At 35.1% G+C, this 18651-nt stretch overlaps 1 protein-coding gene across 2 annotated transcripts in view; it reads right to left on the reverse strand.

The window, feature by feature from the left end:
* Positions 1–3581: 3581 nt before the first annotated feature.
* ZBTB10 (zinc finger and BTB domain containing 10) overlaps positions 3582–18651 on the reverse strand; it is a gene marked incomplete at its 5' end in the record, with an annotated part of 31343 nt that continues 16273 nt past the window's right edge. Inside the window, 4 exons of one of the 2 annotated variants that reach the window (XM_082674740.1) lie at positions 3582–5938; positions 6213–6385; positions 6581–6685; positions 11470–11568. In XM_082674740.1, the coding sequence (XP_082530866.1) occupies positions 5633–5938; positions 6213–6385; positions 6581–6685; positions 11470–11568 (683 nt within the window). In that variant the 3' untranslated portion in view covers positions 3582–5632. Of the gene's footprint in view, positions 5939–6212; positions 6386–6580; positions 6758–11469; positions 11569–18651 lie in introns of both variants that reach the window. The other variant, XM_082674739.1, reaches the window with a different exon arrangement.

Raw genomic sequence — 18651 nt, forward strand, 5'->3', positions numbered from 1 at the left:
CTTTGCGGAGCACAGGCTCCGGAAGCGCAGGCTCAGCGGCCATGGCTCACGGGCCCAGCCGCTCCGCTGCACGTGGGATCTTCCCGGACCGGGGCACGAACCCGTGTCCCCTGCATCAGCAGGCGGACTCTCAACCACTGCGCCACCAGGGAAGCCCCCACTGCATCTTTATTTATTAAAAACTGCTTTTTAACCTTGAGCACTCTGAGCAGTTCCAATTCTAATCCCTTGGAACCGTAGAGAGTCTATCTATATAAACCAATAGAATATATCTAATTCTGCCACATGACAGTTCTTTTAAAAGTTTAGATACTAAGAATTATATGCAATACAGGCATCCCATCCAGTAATTCACTGTTTTCCAAACTAAATCAAAACTCATTTCTTTAATAATTAAAAGTCTGGATATCTAGTTATTCTATGATTTCCTTTGGGCTATTACTAATACCACCACCACAAAAACCTTTTAAAAGTATGTTTTTTCTGTATTATTAAAAAGTTTCAAAGACTTGAAATTTATATATTTACTTATAATCCATTAATCCACTAGTATGCAGCAAATATGAGATGAAGTAGTTCACCTTTGCTTTTCAACCCATTTCCAAAAGTATGTACATTTCAGGAGGAGTATTTCAATGTTTTCTACAACCTGTAGAGAATTCCAAAAAAGTAATAAAGATGAAAGACAATATGCGGATTACAAATCACTGCTATTAATTAAAGCAGCTCTCCAAGCATTACTAGGAGGTAGTTTGGGTCTTTTATGCACTTCACATAAAAAGAGACAAACCAAAAAACCCTTAATAGTCTGCAAGTCAAACTTGTAAACCTTAAGTCCAGAGGTATCTGAATTATACATAAATCAAAATTTACAAAGGTGTTCCCGACCCCAATTAGTCTAAGTTAGTATACGTTAAAAGCAAGGAAATCTGAATTAAATGTCAGAGTCAACAAAATTCACAAAGCCAGAAGCAGTTCAGTGCTCACAAGTTTATATTTTTAGGTTTGATAAAGATTCTTGTGTATTTTCTAAATACACAGACAAAACAGTTGTGGAAGTTTACATACATGTCTTAGGACACTTATACTAGGTAGGTAAATTACATTAAAAAATTGGTCTTCGTAAAAGATCTTCCCAAAGAGCTTTTACAAACAGCAGGCAGAAGAAAGTGTTCTTTTATGTTTACAGTGTTTAAAATGCTGATTCTCCCATTTCATAATGGCCTCAACCATCCCTCTCCTAAACCCAAAATTTTGTTCTCAATAGCCAGCATATTCCAAATTTTAAGTACCCAATGTCATAAAATTCAGAGCTAGAAAACATCTTTTAAAGTGTGCTTATCCCTAATACGTTTTAAACTACCTTGAACAGTTCAACTTCACTTGAAAAGTAGGGATACAGCAAGAAAAAAAAAAACCTTTCCATTTAAAATCCTAAAGTGACTAAGAAAAAACACCTGTTAGTTCTAAGCATGTATATTATGTACCATAGTTAAGTTTAAGGATCCGGGTGACTGAACGGCACAAAAACTGGGGTTCACATCTAGTTCTTCAGTTAAAAATCCTTTTAAAAATGAAAATGCTATAGCCAATTAACAGCATGTGCTACACTGAGGTTGGGTATCTTGTTTATAATCATGTGATACAACAATTGCTGTACTAGGAGGAAAAAGTATTAAGGATATTTGGGGGAGGAAGGATTAGACATTCAAATTGCTAACATAGCTGTTTCACAGGGAAAAGATGTCTCCACAGACAGACCCCTTTACAAGAGCTAAAATCCTACAAAAGTTGGGGCAATAGAGCCCCCTAAAAAGAGCATGGGCTTCAGAATCAGACCTGGTCCAAATCCAGCTCTACCACTTAGTAACTGTGTTACATGAGTCAAATTAAATTAAGCAAATTTCAATGGAGCCTTTCCTCTTCTATAAAATGGAGACAATAGCACCTACTTACAGGGAATTTGATAAGATAATGTAAAGCGCATGGCATGTGCAGGCACTAAAAAAAATGCTAGCTTTTGGAATTATTCAGAAAAGTAACTTTTTCATCCTATGTTAACATCCTAAAAACATAAATAAAACTTATTGGTTTTAAATTTTATGATTTTTAAGACCCATCTTCCATCACACTTTCCCCTATTATACTACTCCAGTCATCTTCAGGCCTTTTACAGCACATTGTATTACTACAAATTTCTAAGCCCCGATCTTTTCATTCCCTATTTTCTCCCTATTCTCCACCCCTTTCCCCACTTCTTTTCGTCTTGGTTTTCCATGTATTATTAAACAACTAAGATGTGTCATGCCCCTATTATGCACCAGGCAGTGTTCTAAGCGCTTTACATGAATTAACTCCTTCATCTCACTCTTCCTTCAGCAGGATGGCTCTACCAAAACCAGCTCATGTTTTCCCCCCAAATTTCAAAGCTACTCATTACTGTTCAGTTTCCCCTTCCTATAATGTTTTTTTTTAGCTCTTAATTGCTATGGTGTTAAAATTTAGCAAAATATCTAGTGAATATGAAAAATGAGGGCCAATAACAATGAAAAATCAGGGACCGTATGAAGTAAATGTCTCTGAGACTCGTAAGAAAGAACACATGATCTTGATTTATGAGGGTCTGTTACTACAAAATGAACAGGAAATGAACAGTTTATACTCTTCCTCTTCATTAAATAAAAGCTCTAAAATATTTTTCATTTAAAATATAAGTTACAAGAGAAAAATTCAGCAAATGCGTAACACATAATTCCGCCAGGGCTCCACAGACAAAATTTTGAGTGTTCCATTGTTACCTCTCTGAGACCAATCATAAGTTCTTAGTATCTATCAACTTCCTGAAATTGTACTGTAAGTCAGAAAAAGAATATACTTAAAAAAATAGAAACATCCAGTAGTATACCTTAGTACTAAACTATTTTTTTTAAAAAGATCTGGAAGGGAAAAGGCAGTCCCCTCGAGATCATGAAACAAAATAAGTTAGGCAGTCAGCAAGTAGAAAAATCTGTCAATTCTGTTTCTGGTAAAATGTTTACTTTAAAGACGAAATTTTTATATAGGCTGAGGCTAATATATTCAAGAGTATAAACATTTTTCCTTTGGATTACCTTTCTAAAAACAAACTCTTAAAGTATATTTCAGTTGACTAAAAATATAGCCAAATCTGTCACAACACAACATAAAAGGTAATGGACAATAATTATAGAATATTTTAAATTAACAGTAACAAGCCATCTACATCAAACCTTGTTTCCAACTAAAACCAAAACAAAAGCACAACAATCCCGTAGTGTACCAAGAGTGTATTTCAATTTACTGTATGCAATCTAACAAAAATTTGGTCATAATTTACCAGATATACATAAATGATTTAAGTAGTAAAAGAAAATTCAGTTTAAAGAGAGTAAGTTCATATCTTAAGGAAAAGTAAAAGTACATTAAGAATGTAAAGCCAAGTCCAGTTTCTATGCAATAAGTGAACTGTAGTTCACTTAAGTGAATCTAATAAAGCAGACTTAGGTGATTTTTAGATATATATCTTTTCTCTTTAATATATATTTATATATAGACAGATCTACCAATTGTAAACTATGGTTTATTTTAAAGGAGAGGGATAAATGGGATGAAAGAAATCTTTATACTATACTTACATATTCACAAAGCAGAACATTTTACGTTTAAAATACTTCTCCATTCATAGTATCTTTGCCCAACTAACGTCTACTTTGGACCCAACCAGAATTACATTTTACTCATTTGTCTAGAACATTGAGAAAAAGATGTACTCTTCAGTCTTAAACAAAAGTCAAACCAAAACTATCCATGTCGGTTTTTCAGTTTTGTAGAAACTATGATAAAGTTTAGGTGACAAATGATGCATCTAACTATGTAACTGTACTGTATCTTTCTTTGATTTATCCAAGCAGAAGCATCAGTGTCTAACATTAAACCATTTTTCTACTGAAATCAGAGACAGTAAGAAAGCCTGTCTCTTAAAAAACCTATCATCTTTTCAACTTTGATGGGATGGAGCACCAAAAGGATTATGTCTGCCAAAGTGTACTTTGCAATTTTCTCCACACGACTAGCATAATTTAGTTACGTGATATAAAATAGGAAAATATACTCAATTTCTATTTAAAAGAAAGCTGAAAATATGATATCCCTCAATCTTATATAATATACAATATGTTCCTGATAAATGTTGTGCATGTTAATATCAATTACGTGAAATGCTGCTGTGAGTCAATCAGCTAATTCATCTGTCATCAGGCTAAACAAGTCTGGCAATTTCAACTTAACACATCACCCCCTTGTACCCTGAAGAATTTAGTTAACAGAATAAAAATTGTAAAGCCTCTCAATGCTTTATTTGTAAGATTTTTGCAGATTGTTGAATCATGGTGACTACTAGAAAGACTATATATATATATATATCAAGATGTAGTGACTTCGAGGAAATGAAAAATAAATTAACTAAATTATCTATCATAATTTCAAACACTGAATACCCCAGTAAGTATGAAACAAAAGAGAATGCACTTTTTGTGTTAATTTTAATGATAAAAAGGGCACAGGAGTAAAAACCTGATATTTCACTTATATTGCATAACAAGCTAACCAAAACTGGACATGAAGGATAAATTATAAAACAAATCATTTTATCTATGACTTTTCTTTCGATTAGATTTGTCTTTTCAAATAGGACTGAGGTATAGTACACTGGCAAAAATAAAAAGAAGCAAACAAGAGTAGTGCCAAAGTAACAGATACCCAAAACCGAATGCCTTGTCAGAAAACGTCATATAGTAACCATTTATCAGATTAGAGCAGCAGGAGAAAGTTACTTCTAAATCATAATCATTTTAGTGGTATTTGTCAACCTCACCATGGTACTTTGCAACATCATTCTTCATTTGTAAAGTAGTATAATTCATGTCAAAAAGGAAAAGGGGAATGGAGGAAGTCAGTTAGTTCATTCCAATAAATTACCTCTCCAGTTCGTATAAACATGCCCATCAGCACAAAATTGAGAAATAATAGCTAAGACTAGAAGAGACTTGGTTTAAGTTATGAAGCAAATTAAAATGGAAAATACAGAAAAGTAGAACCAATGGGGTTGAAAAGGCCCCTCACTGAACATCTGTATTAAAAAAAATAAAATTAATAAAAATAAAAATAGAAACAAAACTCTACTAGTACAAACTAGCCTGAGTGGTTTGATGGACAGAGTAATTAGGTCAGCTGTCACTGTACTCTTAATAATGGATTTTCTTAATTCATGTTAAAGTGGCACATGAATGTAAGCTTTTTTAAGAACAGGTACTATATTTCCATAGGACCCAAATAGTTACTGTATATCCTATAAATAAAAAATATTTTTACTTTGATAACTGACTGAAGATGTGTGGACTCCATGTAATCCAACCACAAGGTTGTCTGCTGTACAGTCCTGTGCAAATATAAAAAAAAATTTTTTTTGCTATAAGGCTTTGACCCTACAGTTTTCACAGCAACATAACTACCATCCAGCATGTACCATATTTTGCAAGCCTTCAAGTTCAACAGTTCAAATTGTTGATTCATATTATGTCCAAATGCAGCATCCTTGAGGAGTATAGTAGGTCAGTTAGTCATCTAGAGACATACAAACATCTCCGGACTCATCCCATCGAGATGCATCATTCTGATCTTCTCCATCATCAGCCAGCTCTTCATCAGCTTCTCCACCTCCGTTCCCCTCATATTCTTCATCCCGAGGGAAATCTGTATCCTGTCCCTGATCTACACCTTCTTGCCCTCCTGGTTGTGATTTATCTGCACAGTCTACACAAACACCATAGCGTCGAGATCCATGTCTTATTCCAACACTGGCTGCTAACATGAAGATCTTCTTACACACCATACATTTGTATTTTTTATCCTTTTTATGCACCTAATTGAAGGGGGAAAAATCCAATGTAAGGATAGTACAGACAATATAATACATTTGAACCATTCAAATTAAACCTCCCATTTAACAATGAGTAAATACATCATCTTTCTGTATGAAGTTCAGTACTGGTTCATAAATCACATTCACTGTTTAAAGCAATTTACTTAATAATCTACCTTCCTTAAATTTGCAGGTAATAGTGTTAAAATATCTTAAGCTTCACTGACACAAATATAGTTTATCTCAAAGATCATTTACATTTAAAGTTACTTACCAGGGAATGTCTTTTTACATGTTCTCTGCGAGTAAACAGTTTCCCACAAATATCACAGCTAAATGATCTGACTCCCGTATGAATGAGCAAATGCCTTTTTAGTGTTCGTCTGTATTTGGCTACATAGCTACAATGAGGGCATTTTAACTTGTTCATGATTAGAGATGATTCACCTTTGAGAATTAAAAAACAAACAAAAAAAGCACTTATTATATATTAAACAGAAAACTGCTATCAAAAGCTTGTCTATTCTTGAGAACAGGGATCATTATAGGGCTACTACTATCTGAGTTTTTTAGAACCCAGAATGTGGAAGCTTTTAATTGATAAAAAGTATTAAATTCTATAGATGTTTGACTAATACTTGCCATTTTCCCAAGTTTCTTGTTTTGGCCAAGATTCAGGCAATAATCCATACTTGAAATCGTTAGAAGCACCTGGTATCAATCCATACTTGAAATCATTTGAAGTACCTGGTAGCAATCCATACTTGAAATCGCTTGAAGGGCCAGGCATCAGGCCATACTTGAAATCATGTGAAGGACCTAAAACAATTGAAAAGTGATCCTGATGTAATGATGGTAATTAAGATCTGTCTCTTATGAGGATTAAAAAAATCTATATTTTATGATAGAACAGCTTAATATAAAATAGCTGAATTAAAACTATATTTTAGTCTAAAACTGAGATGGCCTCATACCTTATTATCCCAATTTATAATATCCTGGTTGGCAGGCTATTAGAATAGAAAACAAACTAAAGTTTAAAATATAATTCAACCACAGAAAAAAAAATCAGTAAAATAAAAATACTATTTAATGGTATGTGGAGCCCACATGAAACTACCCTTTTAAATAGCTGCTGTTTCTAACTATACTATCACTTAAGACCAGTAGCAGCTGTGGAATGGGAAACCCAGCTGTGGAATGGGATCGTCTCCTATCAGTAGAGAAGAAATGGGCTAAGGATGAAGAATATAAATATAGGGTAATTACAAATGTAAAGTTCTTGTATTATTAGACCCTTGTTTGTTGTTTCAGATGCACTGGTGCAAGGTAACGGGGAATCTGGGGGTTCATCAACACCTCTCTAATGTCACCCTTAAATAAATAAAAGTCTGGAAAGTAGACTCAATGAGCCTTAGGGAATTTGTGCCTGGGGATCTTCAGACAAGCTAAAGTAGGAATCATCTCCTCTGCAGTTAATTCCATCTTGAATATGTATGTAATTCCTCGGATCCAGGAATCCTCTGGCAATGTGAAGATATCCAGAATCCCCCATAACTACTGCCATCCTATTCCAATCAACCATCAACTGCTGCCTCTGGATTATCTTCAATAGCCATCTGCTTGTCTCCCAGCTCACACTGTGCTGCCTTCCTAGAGTTTATTCTAAACAGCAATCAGAGATTCTTTCAAAACTTTAAATCAGAGCAAGTACTAACCATCTTACTCATAGTACAAGCCAAAGACTTCCAATATACTACAAAGCCTTACCTGATCTAGCCCTTGTTTCCAAACCACCCCCTTGGTTACTCTATTCCAATCATACTGGCCTCTGTGCTGTTCCACCATGATAAATTGGCTCCCACTTTAAGGCCTTTGCACTTACTCCTTCCCCTGCCTAGAACACTGCTTTCTAGGATATATGCACAGCACACTCGTGCAGCAATTTAATAATTTTCCTCCCATATACACGATTTTATAAAACAATGCTTGCCAAATGAGTTTTCTAAGAATTCAATTTCCTGTATCTACTTGCCAGATACACTGCCTCTTTTAAAAACTAAAAGAACTTAAGATTTCCCTCTTAAGGAAAAATTGAAAGTATCAATACCCAACAATACAAAAAGGTCTTAAGGTATTTAAAAATTGCAATTCATTACTACTATTGTAATTGTTTTGTACTTGGAATGCCTTCACCCACTTTTTTCTTAATGTTAGGAAAGCCCTCTGAATCCATAATTATATAATTTAACTGTAATACTGCTTGGGGTAAAGTTTCAGAATCCTAAAGTGAGACACCATATCTATGTGTGTGTGACAGAGATAAGGTTGGGAGTAGTAGCCTGTGAAAGTCCATCAATTTTCAGTTTCACATTTCTACATAAAGTTTGAGTTTTATGATTCATAGCTCTTGTCCAAATCAGTACAAAACAAAGTAAGCTCTAAGAGCAAGGACTGTGCCTGTTAATCACCTCAGTATTTCTAATGTCCAAAACATACACCATTCAATTATTTGTTGAATAAATGTATCTAGCAAAGTGCTAACATGTACTATTTTTTACTTGCTCAAAAAACTTGGAAAACTAACCTCATAAATCATGTTAAATATGCTAATATCCAACAAAATATTATTCACTGCATAAGAATAAAGAGAGCAGCCCTAAAACAAGTGATGAATTGATAACTCAAGATTCAGAATTGAAGATTTTTAACACTTGCAATGTTTCTCTAGACCTACAGTAAGATACAATAAAAAGCATCCATGGTCCAGGTAAGAAAACCATATCTGGAATACAAAATGGTAATTCAAATTAAGAAAGCCTCATCTCAAACTTCTTTCATCTCTCCAGATTCTTATAACCAGTACAAATTACTTTTAGGAAGTATAAGAGCAACTTGAACCAAGGTATTGCGCCTTTGAGTGGGAGGGAGAAAAATGATACTTTGGAGTTAGGGGATGCAGAAAATTAAAATACAATTGTTACAAATAAAGAACAGGAGACTTCAAAAACAAAAGAAAGCCACAACCCAAACAAACCAAAATTTAAATACCCAGAATTGGCAGTACCAACTGACTAGTATCACGGCAGTACCCGCCCACCCAAGAAAATTGTGCCAAAGAATTTAGAAAACAAATATACAGTAAAAGTAAACACACAAACAGCAAACTTCAGGTAACTGTTTTGGATTGCAAAGGATACATTTAATGTTCAAACAATCTGTTAAAACACCCATTTGAAAACGGAAAAAGGTATTTCCTTTGCAATTCATAAAACTGAAGGATCATTAAGGTTATTCAGTTCTATAATTGTGCTTACTGTTTAATAATCTTCTGGGTACCTTATTCCATAATGGCAAAGTAAGAAGAAAGCACTTTTTTTTTGACGTCAAAACCGTAACACAGGGGCTTCCCTGGTGGCGCAGTGGTTGGGAGTCCGCCTGGCGATGCAGGGGACTGGGTTCATGCCCTGGTCCGGGAGGATCCCGCATGCCGCGGAGCGGCTGGACCCGTGGGCCATGGCCGCTGGGCCTGCACATCCAGAGCCTGTGCTCCGCAGCGGGAGAGGCCACAGCGGTGAGAGGCCCGCGTACCGCAAAAACAAAACAAAACAAAACACAAACAAAAACGTAACACGAGGGATCTCAGTTGCAAAAATACTATTTTTTTTTTTTTGGCTGCACCATGCAACTTGCAGGATATCTTAGTTCCCCGACCAGGGATTAAACCCATGCTCCCTGCAGTGGAAGCACAGAATCCTAACCACTGGACCGCCAGGGAATTCCCCCAAATACTCATTAATGGATTAGAATGTCCCCTAAAGAGAAAGGACTCTAAATCAAGGATTTGCTTTTTGAGAATGAAATAAATTATATGGACCATCCTCCACTGAATATGTTTATGTGCACAAATTTAAATTTTACATCTGAATTCACATGCCAAACTAAATAAACCCATTCTTGAACCAGATTTCTAAAACAAGAAAGCAAGTGCAATAAAGTACTCTTGGCACTATTAGTGATTTTCTGTACGAGAGACAAGTGTTCAAAATTCAATGCATCTAATCTGTAAACTGCTAACTTCAAAATCTTTGTAAATTCTTTTCAACAGTTAGGAGAAAACCACCTTAAGGCAGTTTCTTCAGAATTATGGCTTAATTTTGGTCCATGCACACTGTATATTCGAAAGCCCCGGAGAGTTTTCTGTAAAAGCACAGTTGTCCCGGTCCCCATCAATTGTTTATAAAGATTTCCAAAGCTACAGAAACTGAATCACTGAAATCCCATATCCTTTTATGTATCTTCAACAAATGTTAGTTTTGTCACATGTGCTTTCGCTCTATGTATACATATACATACCTTTGTGTACTATTTGAAAACAACTTCTATGCTTCATCACTTCACCCCTAAACACAGCATGCATCTTTTAGAACTTCCTCCTATATAAACCATAGTGCCTTTATCACATCCAAGAATTTTAAAAATTGTTAAGACTATCATTTAACCCAGACTACATATTCACCTTTCCAACTATCCCCCAAATGCCTCTTCATTGTTTTCTTTTTTGAATCAATGATATAATAAAAGATTGACATAATGCTGGATTTGGAGAGATTTGTCTTTTTTTCTCCTCATGATTAAAGTCGAGTGAAACCTTCTGGCAAGTATACTATAAGACATAGGTGATGGTGCCAGCTAGTGCATCATACCAGGAGGCATACTAAATTTAATCACTTGGCTATGATCATGTTCATCAGATCTCTTTATTGTAGAGGTATCTTTTCTCCTTTGGGAATAAAAGTAACCTGTGGTATGATACTGAGACCACGCGAAAATGCTATTACAACAAAACTGTAAAATGCTATTACAACAAACTTACAACAAAATGCTATTACAACAAACTTATCCCAGTCATCATGGGATAAGCCCATCAATGGTGGCTTACTCTCCAATGATGAGCTTGAATTATTTCCCATGGACATTGAAAAATAGGTGTTTTTCCAATTTTATCATTCTTCTATGTTTATTAGCTTGGAATTCTTCTGTTAAGAAAGCTTTCTCCCTTTTTAATTTACCTATATTATTCTTTGGAATATTCATGGATTCTTTGTATTCATGTGCACTTCCCCCAAAGTAGTTGTTATAAATATCACTATTCAGAATTAACGTTTTCTATAGTCATCAACAACCACACTATTATTTACATCAAAGCTAATTAAAATACATTAGTCAACCATTCTGATAGTTACCATTCTTATTCCATCTCTACACTAGCAGAAAGCCACAAGCCACAAGTTTTAACAACTCTAAATAAATGACTCCCTCAAACAAACAAGAAATACCTATCCATTTGTATTTACCAGGCTTCTAAATTCTACAATCAACATAGCTGCCCAAGACTGAAAGTGTTTATACCTAATACTTTCCTTTAAGGAAAAGAAACTGCAGTAGGTCCTTAATAAACACATACACAAATACCTCCCAATCTTCAAATCCTCTTAAAGGTACTCCTGCTAAAATTCTATTGTACCTACCAGCATCACCTCCATCTTGACTGGAGCCGGCTTCAGCCAATAAATTTGTATTCACATTCCTATCACAATCTGGCCCTGAGAGTAGAGCACCATCCAGATCTGAAAAGGAGACACAGAATAATCTGTTATTTACAACCACACAATAGCCATCACCCAGAACACCACTCTTTTCTTGGAATTGTTTCTTATGCAGACTAAACAGAGGATATCTGCAAGTACTGAATAGCTACTATGTGCTTAACGCTACAAGGCACAAAAGCATACATAAGACATGCTTTTCAACCACAGGAACAAGTGCACACTCCACAGGAACACCAGCACACTGGATTAAGAATGAGCTTTAGAGCCTGGCTCCATTTGTACAAGCATGTGCCTCAGTTTCCTCATATGCATCTACCTATATCAGAGATTTGATAAAGAAATTTAATTAGTTAATGCAAGCCAAGTGTTACAGTTATGGTGTCTGATACCCAAAAGATAGCTGCTACTGCTAGTATTAAGCACTAAATGTATAAAACATTGTTTCTGTACTGGTTCAGAAGTGGAAAAGACCAATGAATACTAGATTAGTAAAGGAAGACTTCAGAGAAGAGGTAATTCCTAAGAGTTAATCCTGAAATATGGAAAAGCAGCATTAAGGGCATACTAATGAGATAGTACTCTTGGTTCCAATCTGTTATTTCCCTTGAATCTGTTCCATCTCTTCTTTTTCTCTACTGCTGCCTTAATCCAGGCACTCATCATTATTCTCCTGGATTAATCAGAGAATTACTTCAACAGTTTCTTGGTCTTCTTGCTGCAAAATACAGTCAGTGTTCACTCTTCATTTCCCACAACATTGCCAGAAAGATCTTTCGACAACATAAAACATGTTGCTCCTTTACTTAAAATCAATTCACCAGTTTTTAGGATAATCTTCAAACTCCTTAATTTAGAATACAAGGTCCTAATATTCAGGTTTCTATTTACGAATCTAGCATCATCCCACTGGTACTATCTACTCCTCAAATTAAAGTCTCAGAAGACATTTTTCAAATGCCACTTATAATAGGCAATCTCTCCTCTACCTCCCATTCAAGACTCATCTTTGGTGTCACCATCCTATACTACGAAGAATTCAAGATGGAGACTAAAGTATGCGTTACTTTCATTTCATTCAATAAATACTGAGTACCTTGGAGGTCACCTGGTGATCTTAGAGTGGTACTGGTGGATCAGCTGGCAAGTAGAAAGAGTGAGAGTGGCCTGTGCTGTGAATGGAAGATGAATTAGAGATACAGTACAGACAATCTGAGAAATGTGGCTGTAAAGGGCAAGAGTGAGATATAGGGTAAGAGTCTGGGTTTTTTTTTAAGATGGAATAAACAAACATGTTTAAATACTAAAAGGAATAAGTCACCAAGAAAGGGAGAAGACACTGAAGAAATACTGCAAAAAGAAGGAATTATCAATTTTGTAAGATTCCTAAGGAGTCTGGGATCCAGAAGCATTAAGACAATCAGTATATACAGAGAGAAGTTTGAAGACAGGCACTTAAAGACTAAATGTCTACTGGCTTTTATTTTCTCTGTAACTTAGAATAGTAGAACGTGAGGTTACTGCCTACAGTAAATGGGTTGGAAGTCAGAAGGAACAGTAAATAGACACAGACTCCTTTCCTGTTCCTTGAGAGCAGGGATACTACCTAGATTTTATTTTCCCAGTATTTATCATAATGCATGACAAATAAAAGGCTTTTCAACAAATGTTGTTAAATGTTGGCTTGAGTAGTCTGCCCTTTACAACCTGTGTTACTAATTTAGACTTATGAAGAAAAATTTCTCTGGAGTTCCCTGGCAGTCCAATAGTTAGGATCCAGCAATTTCACTGCCATGGCTTGGGTTTAATCTCTGGTCAGTGAACTAAGATCCTGAAAGCCACATGGTGCAGCAAAAAAAAAAAAAAAAAAAAAAAAAAAAAAAAATCTCAGTTTTCTGGTATATAATAACACTAAAACATTGAATAACTGAAAATTAATTAATTGAAATTTAGTGGCTTTGCTTTCCTATGAAAAGTTAAATGTATTTCAATAATCAAAAAGTAAAATTTAAATCACTATTTAAAAAATGTCCCTTTCCCCAGCATCTTATTCTAAAGTGTACAGTCTGTTCTGAGGGCACTTCTTAAAATTCTGCCAAGCAGGTTTGTAAATACAGAGTGTTTCTATTTACGTAATATTCTATAGTGATTTGTTCAAGGCTTTCAAGTATTAGGATTTAATTTGTGATCTTTAATGCTACATGGACACTAATAGAGAATACGTCAACCTAAAACCTTAATAGATGGCAAATGTATTCTTTCTGTGTACAATAACAAAATCATATCCATACTACAGATGTTAAAACCCATTTGAAAGGTACCAACTACTTGGTTCTTGATACCAAAAATAAATCTTAAAATAGATGAGCTTGTCCAGGTTGACAACAGCTTTCAAAAACCATGCTTAACTTAGGAATCAGTACATCATATCACTGCTGTACCTTATTTGAAATCAGCCAACCCACCTAGCAACTTATTTTTAATCAGCTGAGTTGATGTGAGTAAGATAGAAGCCAGGAAACCAACCAATCATTTGATACAAGAATATATTCTGGGACTCCCCTGATGGCGCAGTGGTTAAGATTCCACCTGCCAATGCAGGGGACACGGGTTCGAGCCCTGGTCCGGGAAGATTCCACATGTCCTGGAGCAACTAAGCCCATGCATCACAACTACTGAGCCTGTGCTCTAGAGCCCGTGAGCCACAACCACTGAAGCCCGCGTGCCTAGAGCCTGTGCTCTGCAACAAGAGAAGCCACCGCAATGAGAAACTCACATGCTGCAATGAAGACCCAATGCAGCCATAAATAAATTAATTAATTAAAAAAATATATATTCTGCTTCACCAGTAACTCTTGGTCATCATCTTTTTCTCAAAAAAATATAGGATTAAAAAATAAACTCTAATATACTTTGCTTTTGTGACATTCATAACCTTCCTATGGAAATCTTTCTCTTAATGTAAACTTAGCAAAAAGGGCTGAGACCTCTTTGCAAACAACGAAAGACCTTTTTTGAAGAGCTATTAAAACATTAGTTTTATAAGATAATAGGAAGTAAATGTACACTATGTAATACCATTCAAATAATCAGAGCTAAATGCTAAGCCACGTGCAATTTCTTCTATTTTTACAAACGTATTTTCTTCAGTGAACAGATAATAGCTGACATCTTCCCTAAGAGAAAAAAAAAACAGGTTTTATAAAGTCCTTTTGTACATGCAATCTCATTTAAATTTCACTACATATTTATATAGTTACGAATATTCTTATCCTCAACCTTTAAGAGGAAACTAAAGCTAGTGCAGAGTGCTGCACTGTTTGTTAACTGTATTACACTGCCTCCTGACAACAGGAGCACCAAACCTGGCACTAACCAGGCAATTAAAAAAAAAAAGTACAATCTGCAATGCTGGAAATGAGAGTGCAGAAGTATAAACATCTTAAACTTACTTTCCTAGTGATACTTGATATCTACTGCTAAATGCGCAAAAACAAAACTACCTACGCTCTCTGCCAAACCAGCCTTCACTTTATTAACCTCTTTAATAAAAGCACCTCCAAAATTTTAAGTGTACCTAGTTATTAGCTGTCATTGTTCTTTAACTAATACATTTTTGTCTATCTTCAAAGCAACTTCCTCCTTAGAATGCACTTTTTTATACTTCTCTGATTAACCATGAATTGCATTCTTTAAAAAAATGACATCTTATTCATGGGTTTTTTAAAAACCTGATTACCAAGCAATGCAAAGAGAATGAGATGAAAAAAGAATGGTGTAAATCTCAGTCTCTACCTTCTCCCAAATTTATAACAATCATAACTTGATTTTCTTCACAAGGAAAGAGTAGCAATATTTATCCACTTCACAAAGTTGCTATGAAAAATAACATTAGTAAATAAAAATATTGCATTAATTATAAAATGCAACATAAATCATGATGTCCTTAAATGAGTTTAATCTTGGTGCATGTGGCTATAGGTTTCTCTTGGACCACACTGGGCTAGCATCACTTCCAAAGCATCTGGTGCTTAGTACAGCACCTGCCTGTAAGTGCTAAACAAAGCTAGGTTGGGAAGGAGGTCTCCCTGACCGTTTGCTTTTGGTTCCCAAAATTCCAAACATAAGGCAGGTGCAGACTAATCCAGATTTTCTTAAAACACAAATATTCTTTAAAAGAATGAAATATGAGAGAGGACATCAGAAATCAAGGTTCTAGAAATAACTACAACTCCATCCTACAAAAACTCAGTAAGGTCTATTCAACTTTTGTTTTCATGTAAATGTATACTAGCAACAAATTTCTCTTCTCTGAAGACAGTTTCAGAAAACTAAATCTGATTTTTTTTCATAAACAGTTATAGATTTTTTTCTCTTCATTCACTGTGTTCGAGTTTTTTTTCCCTTTCAGTGGAGAGTAAATTCAGTTGCAAATGAATTATACAAAGCACCCTTGACAGTTCTATAGCAGCCTAGAGACTCAACAAATAGCAGTTTCCCTTTACCCCCAAACTCGATGATTCAAATGACAGACTAGGCTCTACTGTTTCTTCTTCGCTTCTATTCAAACAAGGCTGTTATTTCTTCCATGACTGGGCCTTAACAGGTCTCCCTGGGACACTCCCCACTCCAATTCATGAACAACACCCTCCAAATGCCTTTGTGTTAAAGGCAAATATATACAGCTCGGATCTCTAATTTAAAACCTCTCACTGCCTCAGAGTCCGTAAAATAAAATTCACAATTTATTACCATGTCAAACAGAGAATTACAATCTGGCCCTAACGTTTGACCCAACCTCATCTACCCCTACGACACTGCCCTTTCTATTCTTTCACCCACTTACTCCAATTTCTTGCCACCTTGCACCCTCTCCTGGCAAACTCCTATATAATACAAGATCCAAACCTATGAAGCTTTCTCCAACTCTTATGAGCAGTCAGGAACCTCCCCCATTGCACCCTCTGCCATACTTCTGATTTTAACATTTATCACACTGCACTGGTATGTTTCTACCCCACAGCCATCCTACTGTGAACAAATTCTCAATCTTGACAGCAATATGACCTGACCTGTTGCTCAGTTTCTTGCGGATTTAAATAATTTTATTACCAAATTTCCTCTTATGATGTGGAAAGTTTGGAGTCCCAGAAAAGTAATAATATGTGGTTATAAGATAAAATTTCTGGTCACCCCAGAATATTAAACCCCAGAATATAATATAATATAATATTTTGGTCACCCCAAAATATTATATCAGAAATAAAAAATTTAGTCTTACAAAAATTTTCAGGGGTTGACACTTACAGGGTGGGTTTAGACAACTTAATACCATCAACAGATAGAAGTCACAAAAATGCTTTTATAACTGATCCACACAAGGCTTCTTCAACACACAGCTTTAGTCTGGCCACACAAATTCTATTTCTTTAAGGCTTATAACTTGAAGAGAATGATCATTAGTGTAGCCATCTCTTGGATCAGATACGGCAGACAGGGAAGGGAAAGGAACACAAGGCAGAGGAAAGTAAAGGAGAAGGAAAAAACAGATGGCAGAATACTCCTATTACCATATAGTTACCTATCATCATCCTTTTAAGATTAAATAGTGAGGAGTCTTATATATTAGTATATTTTGCAGTCCATTAGCTAGTAGTGGACATTCATTTTTTAAAATGAGCCTCAGGCCTTCAAACTACCATTTAATACCCAAATGTAACAGTTTCTAGAGAAAAATGACCTTAAATCACTTGTAGTTCATCCTTTGTAACATACTCAACCAAAAGGATGCCTGTAACGTAGAGCAGTACATCTGGAATCCCTTAAGAAGAAAGAACTAATCCAGGTCCATAAACCTGTTATGTAAAACACTTGGGTTAAGATGTACAATGCATAAATTTTCAGATTTTAGGCAAGTAATAACTACAACACCCCCAGTGGATGTAGGGTAGCAACCTGTAATCAAAACGGTATTTCTGCAACAAAACATATGGATATTCACATTTTAGGAAATAAGTAAAAAATATAAATAGGCGGTTTTGCTGCCAATTGATTATCAGGTTTTGCTGCCAAAATGATTTTTAAAAGCTTTGATTTATAGCCTCCAAGATTTCATAATTATGAAATTTTCTTTCCTTCTAATTAGACATATTATGTGTGATAAACTCAAGCCAAGTTAAGTGGAAACATTTTAAGTAGTTCATACAGTAACTTTATATGGCATGGCCAAAATATTGGAAAATCTCAAATCAGATGGCTAATTTTCAAAGTTGTAAAAATGTTTAAATTTTAAAAAAAAAAGATCATTTAAGAAAGCATTTCAAGATTCTGCAACATCTGAAAGTGATGCCACGTATCAATTATCACCCCAAATATAGAAGGGCGTAAGTGCTGGTAATTCACTACTTCAAGTATGACTCATTAGGATATCTTAAAGATATATAATTTGAGCATTCTTTTCTCAAAGTTGTTTTCTAAATACTCGAATTAAATGCTTTTTAACCAATAGACAATTACACAAATTAAAGATGTTAAAGCTTAAACCTCAATTCAACTCTACTTGTAGGAATTAATAAAAATTCACAAATGCCACAAAGCTGTTTTCCTATCCAAAGTACAGATGAGAGAAAGGAACTTTTAGATTGTTTAAAAGAACCCTAAATTATATCCTTTGATCAACTAAAACCACCTTGCATCTGAGTATTTGTACGGCATCATGAAAAATTCAATTATCTAGATGAAATTTTACCAGCTTTTATTAGATAAAAATTAATTCTATAATCTACTGTTGCATTTACTAGAAAATGCTTTTGAGGAAATTGCCAATTATACTACTTAGTGTCAACTATACAAAACCCCACTGGAGAAATTCCTTTCAGAATTCAGTACCAGAAAAGTTTGTCATCCCACAGAACTGGTACGTTTCCTCACTTTGAAGGGTTTCTTATCATCTTAGAACCAACAAAAAGCAATTTTAATTAGGCTAACCATATTAACACCCTTGGCTAGCACACTTCTTTATTGCTATATTTTATTTGTATTTTGATAATTTGTTTCTTGTCAGTCATTCAAAATCTTTGTTCAAAATGAGGTATGTATTGCATG

Source organism: Grampus griseus (assembly GCF_964374135.1).
Source record: "Grampus griseus genome assembly, chromosome: 17".
NCBI lineage: Eukaryota > Metazoa > Chordata > Mammalia > Artiodactyla > Delphinidae > Grampus > Grampus griseus.